The sequence below is a fragment of the Stomoxys calcitrans genome, chromosome 3 (genome assembly GCF_963082655.1).
Source record: "Stomoxys calcitrans chromosome 3, idStoCalc2.1, whole genome shotgun sequence".
In the NCBI taxonomy this organism is placed as follows: Eukaryota; Metazoa; Arthropoda; class Insecta; order Diptera; family Muscidae; genus Stomoxys; species Stomoxys calcitrans.
In genome coordinates this window covers 122474179-122495029 of record NC_081554.1, presented here as the reverse complement: position 1 = coordinate 122495029, position 20851 = coordinate 122474179, and the positions used below count along the sequence as shown (strand labels likewise).

The 20851-nt window shown below is 44.7% G+C and overlaps 1 protein-coding gene across 1 annotated transcript; it reads right to left on the bottom strand.

The window, feature by feature from the left end:
- Positions 1 to 9775: 9775 nt before the first annotated feature.
- LOC131995550 (histone H3) lies at positions 9776 to 10192 on the bottom strand. Its single transcript, XM_059364292.1, has one exon. The coding sequence runs from the start codon at positions 10184 to 10186 to the stop codon at positions 9776 to 9778; it is 411 nt and encodes a 136-aa protein (XP_059220275.1). The 5' UTR covers positions 10187 to 10192.
- Positions 10193 to 20851: the final 10659 nt, after the last annotated feature.

Genomic DNA, 20851 nt, shown 5'->3' with positions numbered 1-20851 from the left:
GGATTGTGCAGGTCGAGGGTGGCACAGATGCGAAGCCATTCCGTAGAATGCAGTATATTCTGAACAATAAAGTCAAGATAGAGAAGAGGAAGAGGAAAGGCCTGGTGCAGTGTAGGAACTGCCAGAGATTCGGCCACGTTTCGGCAAATTGTGAGATGCCTTACCGGTGCGTGAAATGCGCGCAGTCTCATGGACCCGGAAAATGCCAGCTTGGAGGGAGAGAGCATGACTTCGCTGAAGCAGAGGGAGACATGGGTATTAGATTAGACCCTGCTACCGGTGGCGTGGTGAAGTCCGCGGTACGGCGCCAGATGGTGCGCTGTGCTAACTGCGATGTTGATGGGCACGTGGCTAGCTCGAGGGAATGCCCTAGGAGATTAGAGCTGCTACGTAAAATGTCTGAAAGGAAAATGATGTATAAGACTGCCAAGGATGTGGCACCAACGAATGCAAGGAGTGCACCTATGCCTGCGACGCAAGTGATGGCTGGCACAAGGAGTAATATATCATATTCGTCGGCACTGAGGACTATGCCGACACAACCGGTGGCTACCCCCCCTCGCTCTGGAGATTTCACCGGTTTTGCTGCTGACACGATGGCGATGTTTGATGCCGATTGCAAGCGTTTATTGGGCAAGGACCTCGTTACATGCATGCGTAGGATTGGAGATTATGCAGAGACATATAGAACACTGCAGAATGATGAGGAGAAAACGCGAGCCATATTCGCGATGATGATTGGACTAAGGCTCTATGACTAGACTAAAATGCATTTTTATTAACATCAATTCCGTCATATCGAGACATCGAAGACATTATTTGAATTTATTCGTTAAGGAGCACAAGCCAGATGTACTGTTAATTGCGGAGCACAAACTATCTGAGAGGCACAATTTTTCTTTGGATGGCTACACCATTTTTCGGCAGAACAGGAGAGACAGACAAGGCGGGGGGACTGCAGTTTGTTTGGCCGAGAGGATAAAAGGGGAGAGGATGGCAGCTGATTTTGGCTGTATTGAGGGTACGGTGGTGAGAGTTGGTGGTCGCGGTGATGGGTATGTGATACTCATGGCACTGTACTGCCCGCCGGATGCTGTATTTGGGACGAATGACTTGGATGCGATTGAGGCGACAATTGGATCTGATAGAGCTGTTATTGGGTGCGATATAAATGCGAAACATACGCAGTGGGGAGGAGATTCGGTGAATCCGCGGGGTCGTTTGTTATTCGACTGGCTCTCTATGAGTCCGAATTTGCAGTTGAGGCGCACTGATATGGCGACGAGAATATCACGGACTGCTGGCTCGTACATAGACTACTTCCTGACGACGATGGAACTTATGCCTACAATGATGCCATCGGATGGACTACAGACCTTGGATTTCGACTCGGATCACAGGGCGGTACTGCTTGAGGTACTGACGGGGACGCTGGAGGAGAATTCGATACGAGAGATCTATGATTACAAGAGCATGGATGTCAGGCGCTTCAATGCCGAATTGGCTGTGGGACTGGCTACAGTCTCCCTGCCGGTGGACAGGAACGCCAGTATGCAGGACATCGACATTGCGGTGGATGCCATAACTGGTGCGATCACGAATGCGATGGATAGTACCATACGTAAGATAAGACCGAGAGCGGGACGAATGAAAGAGCTGCCCCGCCATATCCTCGAGCTCATAGATCAGAAGAAGACTCTTCGCAGGAGAATGTATCGCATCCACGACCTCCAGGAGCACAATATATTGAGAGCCATGATTAGAAATTTGGATACGATAATACGAGAAAGGATCTGCATGTTTGAGGAGGAGGAGACTCTTAAGATCTTGCATGGTATCTCCAATGGTCCAAATATGTTTCGCAAGATTAAGGCATTTAGTGGAGTTAGACGTAGACGTGGGATTGGAGAGCTATCGGACGCTGCGGGTAATCAGGCAACTGGGGACCCTGATAAGGCGGAAGTTTTGGCGATGGACTTTGCTGGTGTGGGGGATTGCCCTGCTTATGACGTTTCCCAGCAGTTGGTGCCTGTGATGAACTTCGGGGTCCTATACCGGGCTGATGGCACTGTAACACTTGGTGCCCCGCCCCCGCCGATTAGACTCCTGAAGCCAAGTGAGATTGGAGCGGTTATGAAAAGGCTGAATAGGAAGAAGAGCAGTGGGAGGGATGGAATCCCCAATTTTATCCTTAGAAAGACGCGCTTAGAGATGTGGAATCACTTGGCATTACTTTTCAACCATTGCCTGAACTTGGGATATTTTCCAGGGGGTTGGAAGTCTTCGAGAGTAGTCCCGATTTTGAAGCCTGGGAAAGACCCCACTAGTCCGAAGTCATATAGACCCATTTCACTGCTATCAAGCATGGGGAAGGTCTTTGAGATCTTCCTTTTGGAACGCCTGAATGACCATATTGAGGATGGAGATATCTTGTTGGAGAACCAGTTTGGATTTAGAAGAGGCACTTCAACCACTCATGCGCTGGTTGCATTCACTGAGAAGATTTGTCGAGGACTGGATAAAAGGAGCGCCACGATTGCCGTAAGCCTGGACTTCTCGAAGGCTTTCGATACGGTCTGGCAAGGTGGAATTATCCGGAAGATGCAGCGATTTGGTTTTGACCCACACCTCCTCAGGGTCATTGAAAGTTACCTTGGTGGTAGGAGCTTTTTCGTCACAGTAGGCGAGGCGAGATCACAAGAGAGACGAATTACTGCGGGGGTGCCGCAGGGGTCTGTGCTGGGACCGGTTCTCTACAACCTCTACTTGGCAGACATACCAACACCAGAGGGGGGCGATATGCTCCTCATCTATGCCGACGACATCTTAATAGCAGCCACCCATCCGAGGGCTAAAGTGGCTGAGCGGCGATTGGTTGCATACCTCGAGCAGCTTTCCGCATATTTCCAGGAGTGGCGCCTAAATCTGAACATAGACAAATGTCGCTGCATAGTATTCAAGGGCAACAAGAGAGGCCTCTATCGAAATGCCCGACGCTACGTCCCCGGGATTAGGATCGGAAATGAAGTCATCGAGAAAACCGATAGGATGAAATACTTGGGAGTAGTCTTCCAGGAAGACATGCGATTTACGAGGCACGTGGACGAGGTACTCCGGAAAGGGAAAGCTGCGCTTCATTCGGTGATATGGATGCTGGCGAAAAAGAGAGGCCTTAGCCGTAAGGTTAAACTCACGATTTATGGACAGATGGTGCGGCCTACGATGGCGTACGCTTTCCCAGTATGGTCGACGATTTCATCCAGTCAAATGGAAAGGATAAGGGTGTTAGAGCGTAGAACACTTGCGTATTGTCTAGAGCTGAGAAGGAGAAGGACGGCTCAGGGTTATTATAGGAGACCGAGTAACCGCACTGTGTACGATAGCGGCTGCATGACTCGTATCGATGGCTACATGACGGCGCAGGCCATCGATCACCTCCTGGGTTATCAGGGACACCCCAACGGAATCGTTCGGTCCTGCCGGCTGGCAGAGGATTATTTTGACCGACTTATGGAAACCGAGGGTCATCAAAGTCCAATGTGTCTTCTGCATTTGTGGAGGAAGGGCCTAGTTTTTGATAATGAAGGCAGGATACTGTATTATAATAGGAGGTTTGGGACCTTTGGGTTCGATGATATGGTGTACAGTTTGGATCAGTGGTTGGGTGGTTGAGGGCCCACCACAGTGTGAATTTTTTTTTTTTTTTTTTTTTTTGCGGATTTTTGTTTTGTATTGTGTTATTTTGATTTTATTTTGATTTTGTTTTGTATTATTGTTTTGTATTATTTTGTATTTTTGTGCCCCTTTGTAAATACTTTGTAAATATTGTATATACTTCGCTAGTACTGGATTGGTTATTTTTGTTTTTCCCTTGTATATACGTTTTTCTTAGTTTGGTAGGTTCTAGAGTAAGCTTAGATTAAGGAGATGAATGAGGGCATCTCAGGGTTTACATCCCTTTCCCTGGGAATTTTTTCTTTTACAACGAATGATGTCAACAAAAGAATGTATAAACGGGCTGGCCTTGCCACATAGTTTTAAGTTTATAGATTGAAGCATATATCCCTAGAAAAATGTTAAACATGTTAGGGAAGGACCATGTGTCAAAAATTTTTGAAATAAGATATAACTATCATTATAATTTATATAAGGACTTGGGAATAAAAGATTGAATTGAATTGAATTGAATTGAATTGAATTGCATGGTAAGTATTAGTTCTTGTGCATAACTTGTGAAGTGAATTTAATTTAAAAAGTGAAAAAATGACTGGTCGTGGTAAAGGTGGCAAAGGCTTGGGAAAAGGTGGCGCTAAACGTCATCGTAAAGTGTTGCGTGATAACATCCAAGGTATCACCAAGCCTGCAATCAGACGTTTGGCTCGTCGTGGCGGTGTAAAGCGTATCTCTGGATTGATTTACGAAGAAACCCGTGGTGTCCTGAAGGTGTTTTTGGAAAACGTTATTCGTGATGCTGTCACCTACACTGAACACGCTAAGCGTAAAACCGTCACCGCTATGGATGTCGTCTACGCTTTGAAGAGACAAGGCCGCACTTTGTACGGTTTCGGCGGTTAAACATTATCTTGACGCTATTTTGGAGAAAATTTTAAGAACTTTAAAACTAAAACAATCGGTCCTTTTCAGGACCACAAAACATATTTAAAAAGAGATATATCTTGTTATAAATTTTTACTAAAAAAAAATACATAAAATTTATTTGAAAATAAATATTACCATTTTTCAATTTGCCGTCGGCCAAAATGTAGCTTCTATAATATACATACATACATGACGAAACTAAAACCGACGCCATTAGAACAATACGATGAAACGATGGTATACAACACTAAAAAGCATACATACACACAGATACCAAAATGCACGCATATACTACCATTAAATGTTTCCTTTGCTTGGAGCTGCTAACTTTGTCACAAATGTACGAAGAGGGACGATCGTAGATACTTCGTTTCGATGTTTTGTTATTACATATGCCAATTTTTTTCAGCATCAGAAAATGAACAATGATTACCATGTGATATTCAAATGTAAAATAAATAGTTTTTACAGTACCCTAATGGTAACATTGATCCTATTAAATGCCGATAATCTTGAGTAGGGTCGATAAAACTAAATTCTTATTATGTTAATGTATGCAAATAGGCGAAATGTTGATGCATGATAATTGATAACTGATAATTATGACATGTATATTAAAAGACCTGCAATAGTCGATAAGATGTAAACATATTTGAAAATGTTTACCTATAAACAATAGATGGCAGATTTTTTTGTATTTACGCCTAAAACAGGATTGTTTAAGGAAATTTCGAATAACGAAATTGCTAGCAAATTACCAAATCCACTGAAAAAAAAAATCGACCAAAAAATATTTTTTAAATTTAACTACAATTAAAATTTTATTTATTATTTAAAACTATTTTTTAAGTAAATTTTCTTGATAAAATAAGGTTTGATATAGTTTTTTCTCTTTTAAAAAAATTTTTGTCGTCCTGAAAAGGACGGATTGTTGTTGATTTATACGATGGCCTGTATTTACATTTTTTCTTTGATGCTCGTAGATAATTTAAGCCTTCTTTTCGGTCTTCTTGGGCAAGAGAACAGCTTGGATGTTTGGCAATACACCACCTTGAGCAATGGTGACACCGGACAGCAATTTGTTCAATTCTTCGTCATTACGGATAGCCAATTGCAAGTGACGGGGGATAATTCTTGTCTTCTTGTTGTCACGAGCAGCGTTGCCAGCCAATTCAAGAACTTCAGCGGCCAAATACTCCATGACAGCAGCCAAGTAAACTGGAGCTCCGGCACCAACACGTTCAGCATAGTTGCCTTTGCGCAACAAACGATGGATACGACCGACGGGGAATTGAAGACCAGCACGGTTGGAACGGGACTTTGCCTTTCCCTTAACTTTGCCACCTTTACCACGACCAGACATTTTTAGTTATTTTTTTTTTTAATTCACTTCACTTAGCACTGAAACACAAATGATATTAGTTCGCAGCATGAACTGCAGTATTTATACTTTCGGATCCAACGTGTAGCTAATTTTAGAGGGTTGTTTTCGTAAACATAGCGACTGTTTTCGTCTACCTGAATATCTTGTGCATGAAATGGTTTAAATATTCCGAGTAAGCCATCAAACACACAAAATCGTGAACAGTGTTAAAAGTGTTTGTGTGACTTAAAAAAAAAACCAAGTGAAAATGCCTCCAAAAGCCAGTGGTAAAGCAGCAAAGAAGGCCGGCAAAGCCCAAAAGAACATCACTAAGGGTGACAAGACCAAGAGACGCACCAAGCGTAAGGAGAGTTATGCTATCTACATTTACAAAGTGTTGAAGCAAGTCCATCCCGATACTGGTATCTCCTCAAAGGCCATGAGCATCATGAACAGTTTCGTCAACGATATCTTTGAACGTATCGCCGCCGAAGCCTCCCGTTTGGCTCACTACAACAAGCGTTCCACCATCACCAGTCGGGAAATCCAAACTGCCGTCCGTCTATTATTGCCCGGTGAGTTGGCTAAGCACGCTGTCAGTGAAGGTACCAAAGCCGTTACTAAGTACACCAGCTCCAAGTAAATGGCATACTTATTTCGTCGTACAATATTTTCCCTACAACATCAAAGGCCCTTTTCAGGGCCACAAAATAAATTAAAAAAGAGACTTAATTCGTTATTCAACTAAAATTAATTTATATTTACAAATTTAAAGAAAAAATATATCTACCACTCACCCTCACATTGCCCTTATTACTTTTTTAAAATAAAATATGTATACTACCCATACTCTAATATTGCCCTCCTTGCTTAGCACCATCTACATCTACAGTAATATGATCAACACATATTGCTCTTATGCTCAAACACTCGGTATGCAACGTTGTATTGATGTTCGAGTATATGTGAGCGTGTGTGTTGATACTAAATTTTTTAGGGATGTATACTAGTATGTTAGCGTGAAATGGTGTAGAGATGTATATGTGGACTTATGCGTTTGTACGCGAGATCTATGGGTAGGTATGCTCGTAAAGAATGAAATAGGTATGCTAAGTGCGATTTTTGAAGGGAATATTGTACGCCACTCTCTTATTGGTTAGGTATGCTAAATGAGATTTTCTTTAACATTAAGTGATTTTCATAATTCTTAGTAATTGCTTTGGTTTATGACCCTAAGTGAAACAGTTAATCCAGTTGCGGAAAAAATCCCATTTAACATGTGATTACTTAAATTTCCTTAAAGGGTAATGTATTCCCATATTAGGTAACAATGGTATTAAAAGATTTCAACAGATGTTTTACAGCTACGAAAAGGGCTGTGATTAGCTTTTCCCTTAAAATTAACATAGTATTTATTAGGTAATTAAAAAATTGTTTGAGTTAAATTTGGTCTCTTTTTAAAAATTTTTTTGTAGCCCTGAAAAGGGCTGTTAGATATACTGCTTTCGAATATCGAAAATAATCATTTTGACATGATAAGTAATTTTGCATGGAAAAATTACTTCTTAGCGGCGGTCTTCTTGGCAGCTGGCTTCTTTGCTGCGGCAGCCTTTTTGGGCTTGGCAGCGGTGGTTTTTGCCTTGGGTGCCTTTGGTTTAGTGGCTGATGCTTTGGCGGCTGTTTTTGCGGGTTTAGCTTTAACTGTACCTGTCTTTTTGGCAGTTTTAGCCTTGGCCTTTTCGGTCTTCTTCTTCTCGGCGGTCTTTTTAGCAGCGGAAGGCTTCTTTGCAGCGGCTTTCTTTTCACCGGCTGCCTTTTTGGGTGCTGCTGCCTTCTTTTTCTTATCACCGGCTGGGACCTTCTTCTTCTTTTCAGCGCTCTTTGCTTTAGGTTCCTTCGAGGCAGATGGGGACAATTTGAATGAACCGGAGGCACCCTTACCTTTAGTTTGGATCAATTTTCCACTAGCAACAGCGCTCTTCAAGTACTTCTTGATGAATGGGGCCAATTTTACAGCATCAACTTTGTATGTGCTGGCCAAGTATTTCTTGATGGCAGGCAATGAGGAACCACCACGTTCTTTCAATGTTTTGATGGCAGCATCGACCATTTGTTGGGTTGGTGGATGGCTTGGGGCAGCAGAGGGTTTCTTTGCCTTGGCAGCGGCTTTCTTAGGTGCCTTTTTCTCAACAGCGGCGACTGGAGATGCGGTGGCTTCAACAACGGCGGCGTCAGACATGATTTCACTTATATTTTTCTTTTTAAACACACTTTAACACTTTGTAAATATACACTCACTACTGGTGTACGCTGATTGGTTGAAAATATGGTTTCAACCTTTAGACTAGTGATGGCTGGGTACATCGAAATTATGAGAAGTACATAGTAGTCAACTACGAAATTTTGCGAAACGTTGTGTGGAAGCGAATAAAAATTTTTACAAAAGTTTTCACAGAATTATTCATTTTACGATGAGATAGTAACAATTTCTTTTTATTTTTTATACAATTCTTCTAGTAGAGATATCCAGCTAATCATTAAAGAAAATCCGAGTTAATTATCTTTAAGCGTTACCGAGTTATAAGGGTTTGAGTTGAAAGTTTATAAAAATGTTATGATAAAATTGTAACTAAATTATAAAAATTTTCCAATTTTTATTGAAAATTGGTTTTTATAAAAATTTAGTATGGAATCTTGATATGTTTTCTTGAAAGAAGTGTAAAAAAAAGTGAAAATTTGGATGATTTTCATAGTGAAATAATCGATTTTATTATGTAGTCTATGACAGTTGAATTCACCATATTGGCGTATTTTCCATGAATAAAAGTTTTTCTGCAAATTAATTTGAAAGCTCTAATGTAAAAATGTTTTAGGAAAATTTTATCATAAAATATTATAGAAATGATAGATTTCTATTAAAATGTTACATAATTTGTAAAAAGTGTACGTTTGTTACGAAAAGTCTAAAATATTACGATGCTATGTTATACCAACGTCGTTGGCTATGCAAAATGTGCGGTGAGCTCTATTGCATTTATTATAAAATATTTTTTTCTATATAAAGTGGACTTGAAACTAAATAAAAAATTTAAAAATGTAAATTCTAAACAATGTATTGTTGCAATCACAAATTTAAAAAAATATATAATTTTTTTTTGGAAATTAAACACAAATTCAAAAATGCCCTTGTCTAAGCAAGCAAATGTAGAACAGTTGCATACCGAACGAAATCTATTTCCCTTTAATAATTTAAAATATTAAAATACTATTTTATTCTTTTTAAAACAGTTTTTAGAATAGCAAAAAATATCATTTGTTTAAAAATAATAAAAAATACAGAAAAAACTTATATTCAATGTATCTAAATTATCTATTTAAGGTTAAAATTCTCTCGAATGTATTGGCCTGCCTGTTTTTATCTTCATTCATTCTTGTTATGTAGCTACTACGAAAAATCAAATTTTGCAAAAAGAATAACAGCAAATATACTGTTGCTAATAGAAAATAAAAATTTTCAGTTTAACATAAAAAGTAAATTAAATAATTTTTTTTTAAAAAAAAGTTTTTGATTTCGCTCCATGTTTTGAAACCCAATATTACCAAAAGTAAAACGCATAGAAAAGAAAAAAATTTTTTTAATATAAATAGTGTATTTTTCCATCCCCAAAAAAAGACTATATTTATTTATTTTAATAAAAATAAAAAGGTGTAAGTTTTGAATAAATTTTTTTCTCTTTTTTATAAAAATATTGTGGTCCTGAAAAGGACCGATTGTTTTTGTAAAAAAAAGTTGGCTTTTAAAATGTCAATAATTTAAGCACGTTCTCCACGAATACGTCTGGCCAATTGGATATCCTTGGGCATGATGGTGACACGCTTGGCATGGATGGCACACAAGTTGGTATCTTCGAAGAGACCGACCAAGTAGGCTTCGCTAGCTTCTTGCAAGGCCATGACAGCAGAGCTCTGGAAACGCAAGTCAGTCTTGAAATCTTGGGCAATTTCACGAACCAAACGTTGGAAAGGCAATTTGCGGATCAACAACTCAGTACTCTTCTGGTAGCGACGGATTTCACGCAAAGCAACGGTACCAGGGCGGAAACGATGTGGCTTCTTAACACCACCGGTGGCTGGTGCGCTCTTACGAGCAGCTTTGGTAGCCAATTGCTTACGAGGGGCTTTGCCACCAGTAGATTTACGGGCAGTTTGCTTAGTACGAGCCATTTTTCACTAGAGGTTTTTAGTTCACTTCACGATATGCACACAAACACTGTTAACACTGTAATAGTTGCCTTACGGAGCGATTCCCGATATTTATAGAAAAAATTTGGCGGGCTACAGTTTCCAATAAGGGTGTGTGCTGCGTATATGCTTCAACATTTGTATCTGTACACACGAAGTGTATACGAACAACCCCGAAGATAGATCGAAGCGTATGTGTATGTAGTAAATTCAGAGCGGATTTTGTATAAATATGAGGTATCGCAGCATGGTAAGTATTAGTTCTTGTGCATAACTTGTGAAGTGAATTTAATTTAAAAAGTGAAAAAATGACTGGTCGTGGTAAAGGTGGCAAGAACCAGGTACCTGCGATTTGACTGCTGAATTGTGAAGCTGCTATTAACAAACAAGTGTGTTATTGTGCCGTCGACATCTGGTTGGCCGAAGACTCAGGCAACAAACTTGATATTTTACCGAGAAGATATTTCCGAAGACTGAAGCAACGAACCTGATTTTGGTGGCGAATTTTGAGAGACTTAAGACACAAAGTCATTATTGTGTTTGTGGTCATTTTCGGTCAGAGTATAGCACTTTCTCTGCATCGAATTCTCAAAGGTGCATTGGTGTGGCTGTGTGCTCCAATCCAGGGGTCACATAGCCAGTTAACAAGATGTCAGTACGTCCGAGGGTTGAGTCCGATGAGGAGTACCCTGAGAAACGAATGGCGATGGAGACTGACATCGTGGTTTTAAACCGCGGTGATCTGCGAGAGAAGGACGAACTCCTGGAGACTTATGGTCGCCAAATCCAGGAATACCAGAAGAATGAGGCCAGCTATAGGCGTGTTATTGACCAGCTTACGGCCGACAACGCCAGAATCCTAGCTGAATTTGAGGATTTCCGAAGAGAGATGCGAGCCATGGCTTATGGCCAGAGGATGGAGTGTGAATCTGTGTCCACAACGCCGGTGGCACAGCCCGGGCTCAACAAGCCAATGCCCGGGGGTAGTGGATGTGTGAAGGCACCGCCGGCCTCACAGGAAGAGCTATTGAAGACGACAGAGCCGATAGCCAGTACATCGGCGGAAGCTAAGAAGAATTTGGGGGCGAAATCATCCAAGAAGCCCAAACGCAAAGTCACTGTGACTATAGTGAGAGATGGCAGTACAACAGCAGAGCGGCAAGACGAGCCGGTCCAACAACAAAAGATGTCTGAAGAAGCAGCCGTGAAGAGAGATGATACTAGTCCTAAGATTAACGGCGGGGCAGCTAATATCAGTAATGGATCATCTATGGTATCTAAAGCTAGAGAGAAAGCAATGCCTGCAGTCACCATCTATGATGCAAGCGTCAAGGAAATAAGCAGTCTCCTGAGAGCAATTCTGCGTCCAGGTGAGTTTTTTATGAGTCTGATTCGAAAGTCCATTATCTCGGTTAGAATCAAGGTCCTGGCAGGTTTCGAGACATTTAGGTCTAGGCTATTGGAAAGGGGGTATAGGTTCCATACACACACCCCTAGTGCTCTGGTTCCTCACACTGTTGTGATTGAGGGGTTGTCTTCGGAGTTTACGGTGGATGAGGTGGCTGAGTTCTTTGATAGTCAGCCTGAGTTGAATGCTCAATTCGTTGGGGGTTATAGCGTTGCTGGTGATAAGTGGGTCGTTCGCCTGGCAAAGGGTTGTGACATCGGTAGGGTGTATGCGGTTACGAGGATGTTGCACTGTAGGGTGAAGATTAGAAGGGACAGGAAGCTGAAGGTGACACAGTGCTTCAGATGCCAACGGTTTGGACATGTTTCGATCAACTGCGGGATGCCCCGCCGTTGTGTGAAATGTGGACAGGACCATGAATCATCTGAGTGCACTGTGCCTCCAAGGGGTGAGGAGGTTCCGGTTGATGTGTTGGATGCTTCTACGGGCGAGGTACTTAGGAAGGCGACGAAGGAGGTGAGTTGTGTCAACTGTGGTGTGGTTGGGCACTCTGCTGGTTACGTGCAGTGTCCGAAACGCGTGGAGTTCCTTGGGAGGCTGAACGAACGAAGGGAGGAGGCTCGTGCGAGGGGCCAGGCGCGTTCTTCTCGTTTGGCTGATATTCGGGCTGGTGTTTCGTATGCGGCTGCGATTGGAGGGCGCCCTGTAGGGACGACATCTGGTCTTCGGGCTACCCGGCCCACTGTGACTGCGCCGTCTGATGCTGGCATGATGGCGGATTGCAGGGACATCTTGGGTGGGGATTTCCTGGGGATCTTCAGGGTTTTGAAGGAGTTTGGACCGTCGTATCGTCGGTTGAGGGAGGAGAAAGGTAGAGATGTTGCTTTTGCAGCACTCTTGGAAAGATTCTGTGATGATTAGTCCCCTTAAATGTATATTCCTGAACGTAAACTCTCTTATCTCTCTGGATAAGAGACATTACCTCAGGAACTTCATTAGGGGTCAAAAGCCTGATGTTCTTCTTCTGGCAGAACACAAGCTTTCTGACCGTCACAGGGTCGAGTTCGACGGGTATACTATGTATAGACAGCATAGGTCGGTAGGTAGAGGAGGCGGAACCGCTGTGCTTGTGCGCGAGACTTGCGGTCATGATTTTATTCCCCTTCGGCTGGAGGGCGTTGAGGGCTGTGCGGTGAGGTTGCGGCGGAGTGATGGCTCATCGATTTCCTTTGTTTCCTTATACCTTGCTCCTTCAGCGGGGTTTGATGTATCAGCGCTGGATCCTGTGGTACGGCTGGCGGATGAAGGTGAGGTTGTAGTGGGATGTGATCTCAATGCTAGGCACCCCCTCTGGGGTGATGTGATGCGTAATCGGAGGGGCAATTTGCTGGCTGAGTTCTTGATGGAAAGGGCGGCTTTTTGTGTTGTTCCGTCCGACAGGCCATCGAGGCCCAATGGAGTATCGGGGTCATATATAGACTTCTTCCTCAGGTCACAGGGAGTCTCCTTGGCAGGTGGCGATGGTATGTGTAGGGCGCTCGACTTTGAGTCGGATCATAGGGCGGTCGCTATTGAACTTAGATTGGGCAGTCTGATGAGGGTGGAAGGTCGCACCTTTATGGACTTCGAGAGGATGGATGTTAGGCGATTTAGGCGTAGGCTTAATGCGAGTTTGAGGGATTCTGCTCTTCCGGTGGACCGGAATGTTGGGCCCCGTGAGATCGACTTGTGTGTAAGGGATCTGGACTCTGCGTTTTGTAGTGCTATTGGGGCTGCTGTTCCGAAGGTCCGGATTAAACGCAGAATGCTGGGTGAACTTCCACCTAGGATTATGCATTTTATCCGTGAGAGGAAGAGGCTTCGGGCTGTTTTGCGCAGATGTCCTGATCCGGACAGGGCTCGTGTTCTGAGGGCTGATGTGCGGAATTTAGGATGCATAATAGGCGACTTGATAAGGTTGTTTGAGGGTGATCGGGCTAGGCGTTATCTTGAGGGCATTCGTGTGGATGCTAGGTCCTATAGTCGTGTGAGGAGGGCCGCTGGGTTATCGGCTGGGAATCCTGTCGGAGCCCTGGATGGGGTGGATGGTGTGCCGGTTCAGGATGATACGGCTAGGGCGGACCTTCTGGCTGATTATGTGGGGAGTTCCTTCGTATTTGAGGGAGATTCTATAGATGTCCCCCTACGCAACCTTGTTGCTGGGGCGGCGGAGGCGGCGATTGATGAATCCCCTCTTGTGGAATTCTCCACTTCCTTTTCGGCTGATGGTCGTACTGTTCACGACAGATCCCTCTGGAAGGATGGGGGATTTGTTGACTGTGATGCGATTACTTTGGCTATTTCCCGCAGGCCCTCGAAGAGATCGTGTGGACTTGATGGGATTCCGGATGTGGCATTGAAGAGGGCCGGTGATGTGGTGCACTCTTTTCTGGTTGTGTTATTCAACCATTGTCTCAACGTGGGGTATTTTCCGACTGCCTGGAAGAGGGCGATGGTTGTTCCTATCTTGAAGCCGGGCTCCAACCCGGCTCGTTGTTCCAATTACAGGCCGGTGTCTCTCCTCTCTGTTTTTGGCAAATTATTTGAGTCCTTTCTGCTCGCTAGGATCACAGATTTCATTGAGGATAGGGGGGTCCTGAGGGACTTCCAGTTTGGCTTTCGGTCGGGGCACTCAGCCACACATGCACTCGCGGTTTTTGCGAATTATGTGACTGAGGGTCTCAACCGGGGACGTGGCACGATTGCGGTCGGGCTCGACTTCGCGAAGGCCTTTGACACTGTCTGGCATGACGGTGTCATCTACAAGCTTCGATCAATCGGGATTGATCGTCGGATTTGTAGACTGGTGGCGAGCTTCCTGACGGGTAGGACCTTCAGGGTGAGGGTGGATAGTGGACTCTCTTCGGAGAGACAGGTGGTCGCTGGAGTTCCTCAGGGGTCCTTACTTGGACCGATTTTGTTTAATATTTTTGTCCACGATGTTCCGGATCCGCCTCCTGGTGGCCTCTTGTTGGCATATGCCGATGATGTACTTCTTGCTTTTTCTGGGGTAAGGGCGTCTACTGTGGGTGGTGCGATGAACTCCTTCTTGGAGGAACTTCACCACTACTATATGAGGTGGAGACTTAGGTTGAATGTGGGTAAGTGCTCGGCACTGGTGGTAAGAGGGAGACCGGGGGTGACGTTCCCTAATTTTAGGAGATACAGACCCCACCTCTCAATTGGGGGCGAGGATATCTCCGTGGCGGATACGATGAAATACCTGGGGGTGGTATTCGACTCTCGTTTCACTTTTGCGAGACATGTTGATCATGCTCTGGATAGGGCGAATAGGGCGTATTTTGCATATGGTAGTCTTTTACGGATGCGGGGTGGTCTATCTCGAGAGGTTCGCCTTCTTATATATAGACAGGTGGTCAGGCCGGTGTTGGCGCATGCATTCCCCGTGTGGTATGACATAACGTCGTGTCAGATGGAAAGGTTTAGGGCCTGGGAGAGGCGTGTCCTATGGCGTTGTTTGGGCCTTAGGGCTATCGCCGACGGGAATGGCGTCTTCAGATATCCGGCGTCAAGGATTGTGTATGACGAGTTTGGGGATCGAAGGATAGATGTGTTCCTTATGGGCTGTGCCCTTGATTTTATAGAAAAATGCCAGGACCTTGATAATGGACTTGTTGCAGACTCTGTGTGCCGAATTGTGGACCTAGACTTCGTTCTCAGGAGAAGACATCTTCCGACTGCTGCTCTGCCCGCACTCAAGGAGGCAGGGCATTTATATGTTGATGGGCGTCTCCTCTTCTATCATCGGAGAGCTGACTCTTATGGTCTAAGGGACTTGGTCTATGATCCTACGCAGTAAAGATGGTGTCTGCAACAATTGTAGATAGTGTACATAGTTAGTATTAAGTATAGGTTAGTTGATAGAATTAAGTTATATATTAAGTGGAAAGCTGCCTTGGCCTTTTTTAAATCTATTTTTTGGGTCTAACTTTTTGATTTTGTTTGAATTTTAATTTTCATTTTGATGTATGTAGTAACTGTTGCCTAAGAACGCAGTACATTTTAAATTTAAGGTAGAGTACTCAAGATCGCATTAGCAATGAGATAGTAGTTCTAAGAATTTATCAGTAAGCGCCTCTGGTACATGCAAATATGAATTTAGAAATAAAGCGTTATATTTAAAACAAAAAAAAAAAAAAAAACATGGTAAGTATTAGTTCTTGTGCATAACTTGTGAAGTGAATTTAATTTAAAAAGTGAAAAAATGACTGGTCGTGGTAAAGGTGGCAAGAACCAGCTACCTGCGCTCTTGACTGCTGAATTGTGAAGCCGTTATTAACAAACAAGTGTGTTATTGTGCCGTCGGCATTTGGTTGGCCGAAGACTTAGGCAACAAACTTGATATTTGCCGAGAAGATATTTGCTTTCGAAGACTGAAGCAACGAACCTGATTTTGGTGGCGAATTTTGAAGGACTTAAGACACAAAGTCATTATTGTGCTTGTTGTCACTTTCGGTCAGAGTATAGCACTTTCTCTGCATCGAATTCTCAAAGGTGCATTGGTGTGGCTGTGTGCTCCAATCCAGGGGTCACATAGCCAGTTAACAAGATGTCAGTACGTCCGAGGGTTGAGTCCGATGAGGAGTACCCTGAGAAGCGAATGGCGATGGAGACTGACATCGTGGTTTTAAACCGCGGTGATCTGCGAGAGAAGGAAGAACTCCTGGAGACTTATGGTCGCCAAATCCAGGAATACCAGAAGAATGAGGCCAGCTATAGGCGTGTTATCGACCAGCTTACGGCCGACAACGCCAGATTTCAAGCTGAACTTGCGGAATTTCGAAAAGAGATGCGAGGCATGGCTTATGGCCAGACGATGGAGTGTGAATCTGTGTCCACAACGCCGGTGGCACAGCCCGGGCTCAATAAGCCAATGCCCGGGGGAAGTGGATGTGTGAAGGCACCGCCGGCCTCACAGGAAGAGCTATTGAAGATGACAGAGCCGATAGCCAGTACATCGGCGGAAGCTAAGAAGAATTTGGGGGCGAAATCATCCAAGAAGCCCAAACGCAAAGTCACTGTGAGCATAGTGAGAAATGACAGTACAACAGCAGAGCGGCAAGACGAGCCGGTCCAACAACAAAGGATGTCTGAAGAAGCAGCCGTGAAGAGAGATGATACTAGTCCTAAGATTAACGGCGGGGCAGCTAATATCAGTAATGGGTCATCTATGGTATCTAAAGCTAGAGAGAGAGCAATGCCTGCAGTCACCATCTATGATGCGGGCGTCAAGGAAATAAGCAGTCTCCTGAGAACAATTCTGCGTCCAGGTGAGTTTTTTATGAGTCTGGTTCGAAAGTCCATTATCTCGGTTAGAATCAAGGTCCTGGCAGGTTTCGAGACATTTAGGTCTAGGCTATTGGAAAGGGGGTATAGGTTCCATACACACACCCCTAGTGCTCTGGTTCCTCACACTGTTGTGATTGAGGGGTTGTCTTCGGAGTTTACGGTGGATGAGGTGGCTGAGTTCTTTGATAGTCAGCCTGAGTTGGATGCTCAGTTCGTTGGGGGTTATAGCGTTGCAGGTGATAAGTGGGTCGTTCGCCTGGCAAAGGGTTGTGACATCGGTAAGGTGTATGCGGTTACGAGGATGTTGCACTGTAGGGTGAAGATCAGAAGGGACAGGAAGCTGAAGGTGACACAGTGCTTCAGATGCCAACGGTTTGGACATGTTTCGATCAACTGCGGGATGCCCCGCCGTTGTGTGAAATGTGGACAGGACCATGAATCATCTGAGTGCACTGTGCCTCCAAGGGGTGAGGAGGTTCCGGTTGATGTGTTGGATGCTTCCACGGGCGAGGTACTTAGGAAGGCGACGAAGGAGGTGAGCTGTGTCAACTGTGGTGTGGTTGGGCACTCTGCTGGTTACGTGCAGTGTCCGAAGCGCGTGGAGTTCCTTGGGAGGCTGAACGAACGAAGGGAGGAGGCCCGTGCGAGGGGCCAGGCGCGTTCTTCTCGTTTGGCTGATATTCGGGCTGGTGTTTCGTATGCGGCTGCAATTGGGGGGCGCCCTGTAGGGACGACATCTGGTCTTCGGGCTACCCGGCCCACGGTGACTGCGCCGTCTGATGCTGGCATGATGGCGGATTGCAGGGACATCTTGGGTGGGGATTTCCTGGGGATCTTCAGGGTTTTGAAGGAGTTTGGACCGTCGTATCGTCGGTTGAGGGAGGAGAAAGGTAGAGATGCTGCTTTTGCAGCACTCCTAGAAAGATTCTGTGATGGTTAGTCCCCTTAAGTGTATATTCCTGAACGTGAACTCTCTTATCTCTCTGGATAAGAGACATTACCTCAGGAATTTCATTAGGTGTCAAAAGCCTGATGTTCTTCTTCTGGCAGAACACATGCTTTCTGACCGTCACAGGGTCGAGTTCGACGGGTATACTATGTATGACGAGTTTGGGGATCGAAGGATGGGTGTGTTCCTTATGGGCTGTGCCCTTGATTTTATAGAAAAATGCCAGGACCTTGATAATGGACTTGTTGCAGACTCTGTGTGCCGAATTGTGGACCTAGACTTCGTTCTCAGGAAAAAACATCTTCCGACTGCTGCTCTGCCCGCACTCAAAGAGGCAGGGCATTTATATGTTGATGGGCGTCTCCTCTTCTATCATCGGAGAGCTGACTCTTATGGTCTAAGGGACTTGGTCTATGATCCTACGCAGTAAGGATGGTGACTGCAACAATTGTAAATAGTGTACATAGTTAGTATTAAGTATAGGTTAGTTGATAGTTAGAATTAAGTTATATATTAATTGGAAAGCTGCCTTGGCCTTTTTTGAATCTATTTTTTGGGTCTAACTTTCTGTTTTTGTTTGAATTTTAATTTTCATTTTGATGTATGTAGTAACTGTTGCCTAAGAACGCAGTACATTTGAATTTAATGTAGAGTACTCAAGATCGCATTAGCAATGAGATAGTAGCTCTAAGAATTTATCAGTAAGCGCCTCTGTTACATGCAAATATGAATTTAGAAATAAAGCGTTATATTTGAACTTGAACTTGAACATGGTAAGTATTAGTTCTTGTGCATAACTTGTGAAGTGAATTTAATTTAAAAAGTGAAAAAATGACTGGTCGTGGTAAAGGTGGCAAGAACCAGCTACCTGCGCTTTTGACTGCTGAATTGTGAAGCCGTTATTAACAAACAAGTGTGTTATTGTGCCGTCGGCATTTGGTTGGCCGAAGACTTAGGCAACAAACTTGATATTTTGCCGAGAAGATATTTGCTTTCGAAGACTGAAGCAACGAACCTGATTTTGGTGGCGAATTTTGAAGGACTTAAGACACAAAGTCATTATTGTGTGTGCAGTCATTTTCGGTCAGAGTATAGCACTTTCTCTGCATCGAATTCTCAAAGGTGCATTGGTGTGGCTGTGTGCTCCAATCCAGGGGTCACATAGCCAGTTAACAAGATGTCAGTACGTCCGAGGGTTGAGTCCGATGAGGAGTACCCTGAGAAGCGGATGGCGATGGAGACTGACATCGTGGTTTTAAACCGCGGTGATCTGCGAGAGAAGGAAGAACTCCTGGAGACTTATGGTCGCCAAATCCAGGAATGCCAGAAGAATGAGGCCAGCTATAGGCGTGTTATCGACCAGCTTACGGCCGACAACGCCAGATTTCAAGCTGAACTTGCGGAATTTCGAAAAGAGATGCGAGGCATGGCTTATGGCCAGACGATGGAGTGTGAATCTGTGTCCACAACGCCGGTGGCACAGCCCGGGCTCAATAAGCCAATGCCCGGGGGAAGTGGATGTGTGAAGGCACCGCCGGCCTCACAGGAAAAGCTATTGAAGATGACAGAGCCGATAGCCAGTACATCGGCGGAAGCTAAGAAGAATTTGGGGGCGAAATCATCCAAGAAGCCCAAACGCAAAGTCACTGTGAGCATAGTGAGAAATGACAGTACAACAGCAGAGCGGCAAGACGAGCCGGTCCAACAACAAAAGATGTCTGAAGAAGCAGCCGTGAAGAGAGATGATACTAGCCCTAAGATTAACGGCGGGGCAGCTAATATCAGTAATGGGTCATCTATGGTATCTAAAGCTAGAGAGAGAGCAATGCCTGCAGTCACCATCTATGATGCAAGCGTCAAGGAAATAAGCAGTCTCCTGAGAGCAATTCTGCGTCCAGGTGAGTTTTTTATGAGTCTGATTCGAAAGTCCATTATCTCGGTTAGAATCAAGGTCCTGGCAGGTTTCGAGACATTTAGGTCTAGGCTATTGGAAAGGGGGTATAGGTTCCATACACACACCCCTAGTGCTCTGGTTCCTCACACTGTTGTGATTGAGGGGTTGTCTTCGGAGTTTACGGTGGATGAGGTGGCTGAGTTCTTTGATAGTCAGCCTGAGTTGAATGCTCAATTCGTTGGGGGTTATAGCGTTGCTGGTGATAAGTGGGTCGTTCGCCTGGCAAAGGGTTGTGACATCGGTAGGGTGTATGCGGTTACGAGGATGTTGCACTGTAGGGTGAAGATTAGAAGGGACAGGAAGCTGAAGGTGACACAGTGCTTCAGATGCCAACGGTTTGGACATGTTTCGATCAACTGCGGGATGCCCCGCCGTTGTGTGAAATGTGGACAGGACCATGAATCATCTGAGTGCACTGTGCCTCCAAGGGGTGAGGAGGTTCCGGTTGATGTGTTGGATGCTTCTACGGGCGAGGTACTTAGGAAGGCGACGAAGGAGGTGAGTTGTGTCAACTGTGGTGTGGTTGGGCACTCTGCTGGTTACGTGCAGTGTCCGAAACGCGTGGAGTTCCTTGGGAGGCTGAACGAACGAAGGGAGGAGGCTCGTGCGAGGGGCCAGGCGCGTTCTTCTCGTTTGGCTGATATTCGGGCTGGCGTTTCGTATGCGGCTGCGATTGGAGGGCGCCCTGTAGGGACGACATCTGGTCTTCGGGCTACCCGGCCCACTGTGACTGCGCCGTCTGATGCTGGCATGATGGCGGATTGCAGGGACATCTTGGGTGGGGATTTCCTGGGGATCTTCAGGGTTTTGAAGGAGTTTGGACCGTCGTATCGTCGGTTGAGGGAGGAGAAAGGTAGAGATGCTGCTTTTGCAGCACTCTTAGAAAGATTCTGTGATGATTAGTCCCCTTAAATGTATATTCCTGAACGTAAACTCTCTTATCTCTCTGGATAAGAGACATTACCTCAGGAACTTCATTAGGGGTCA

Excerpts from the sequence above, each read along its gene's own strand:
- LOC131995550 (XM_059364292.1), bottom strand. The coding sequence starts at position 10,186 with ATGGCTCGTACTAAGCAAACTGCCCGTAAATCTACTGGTGGCAAAGCC.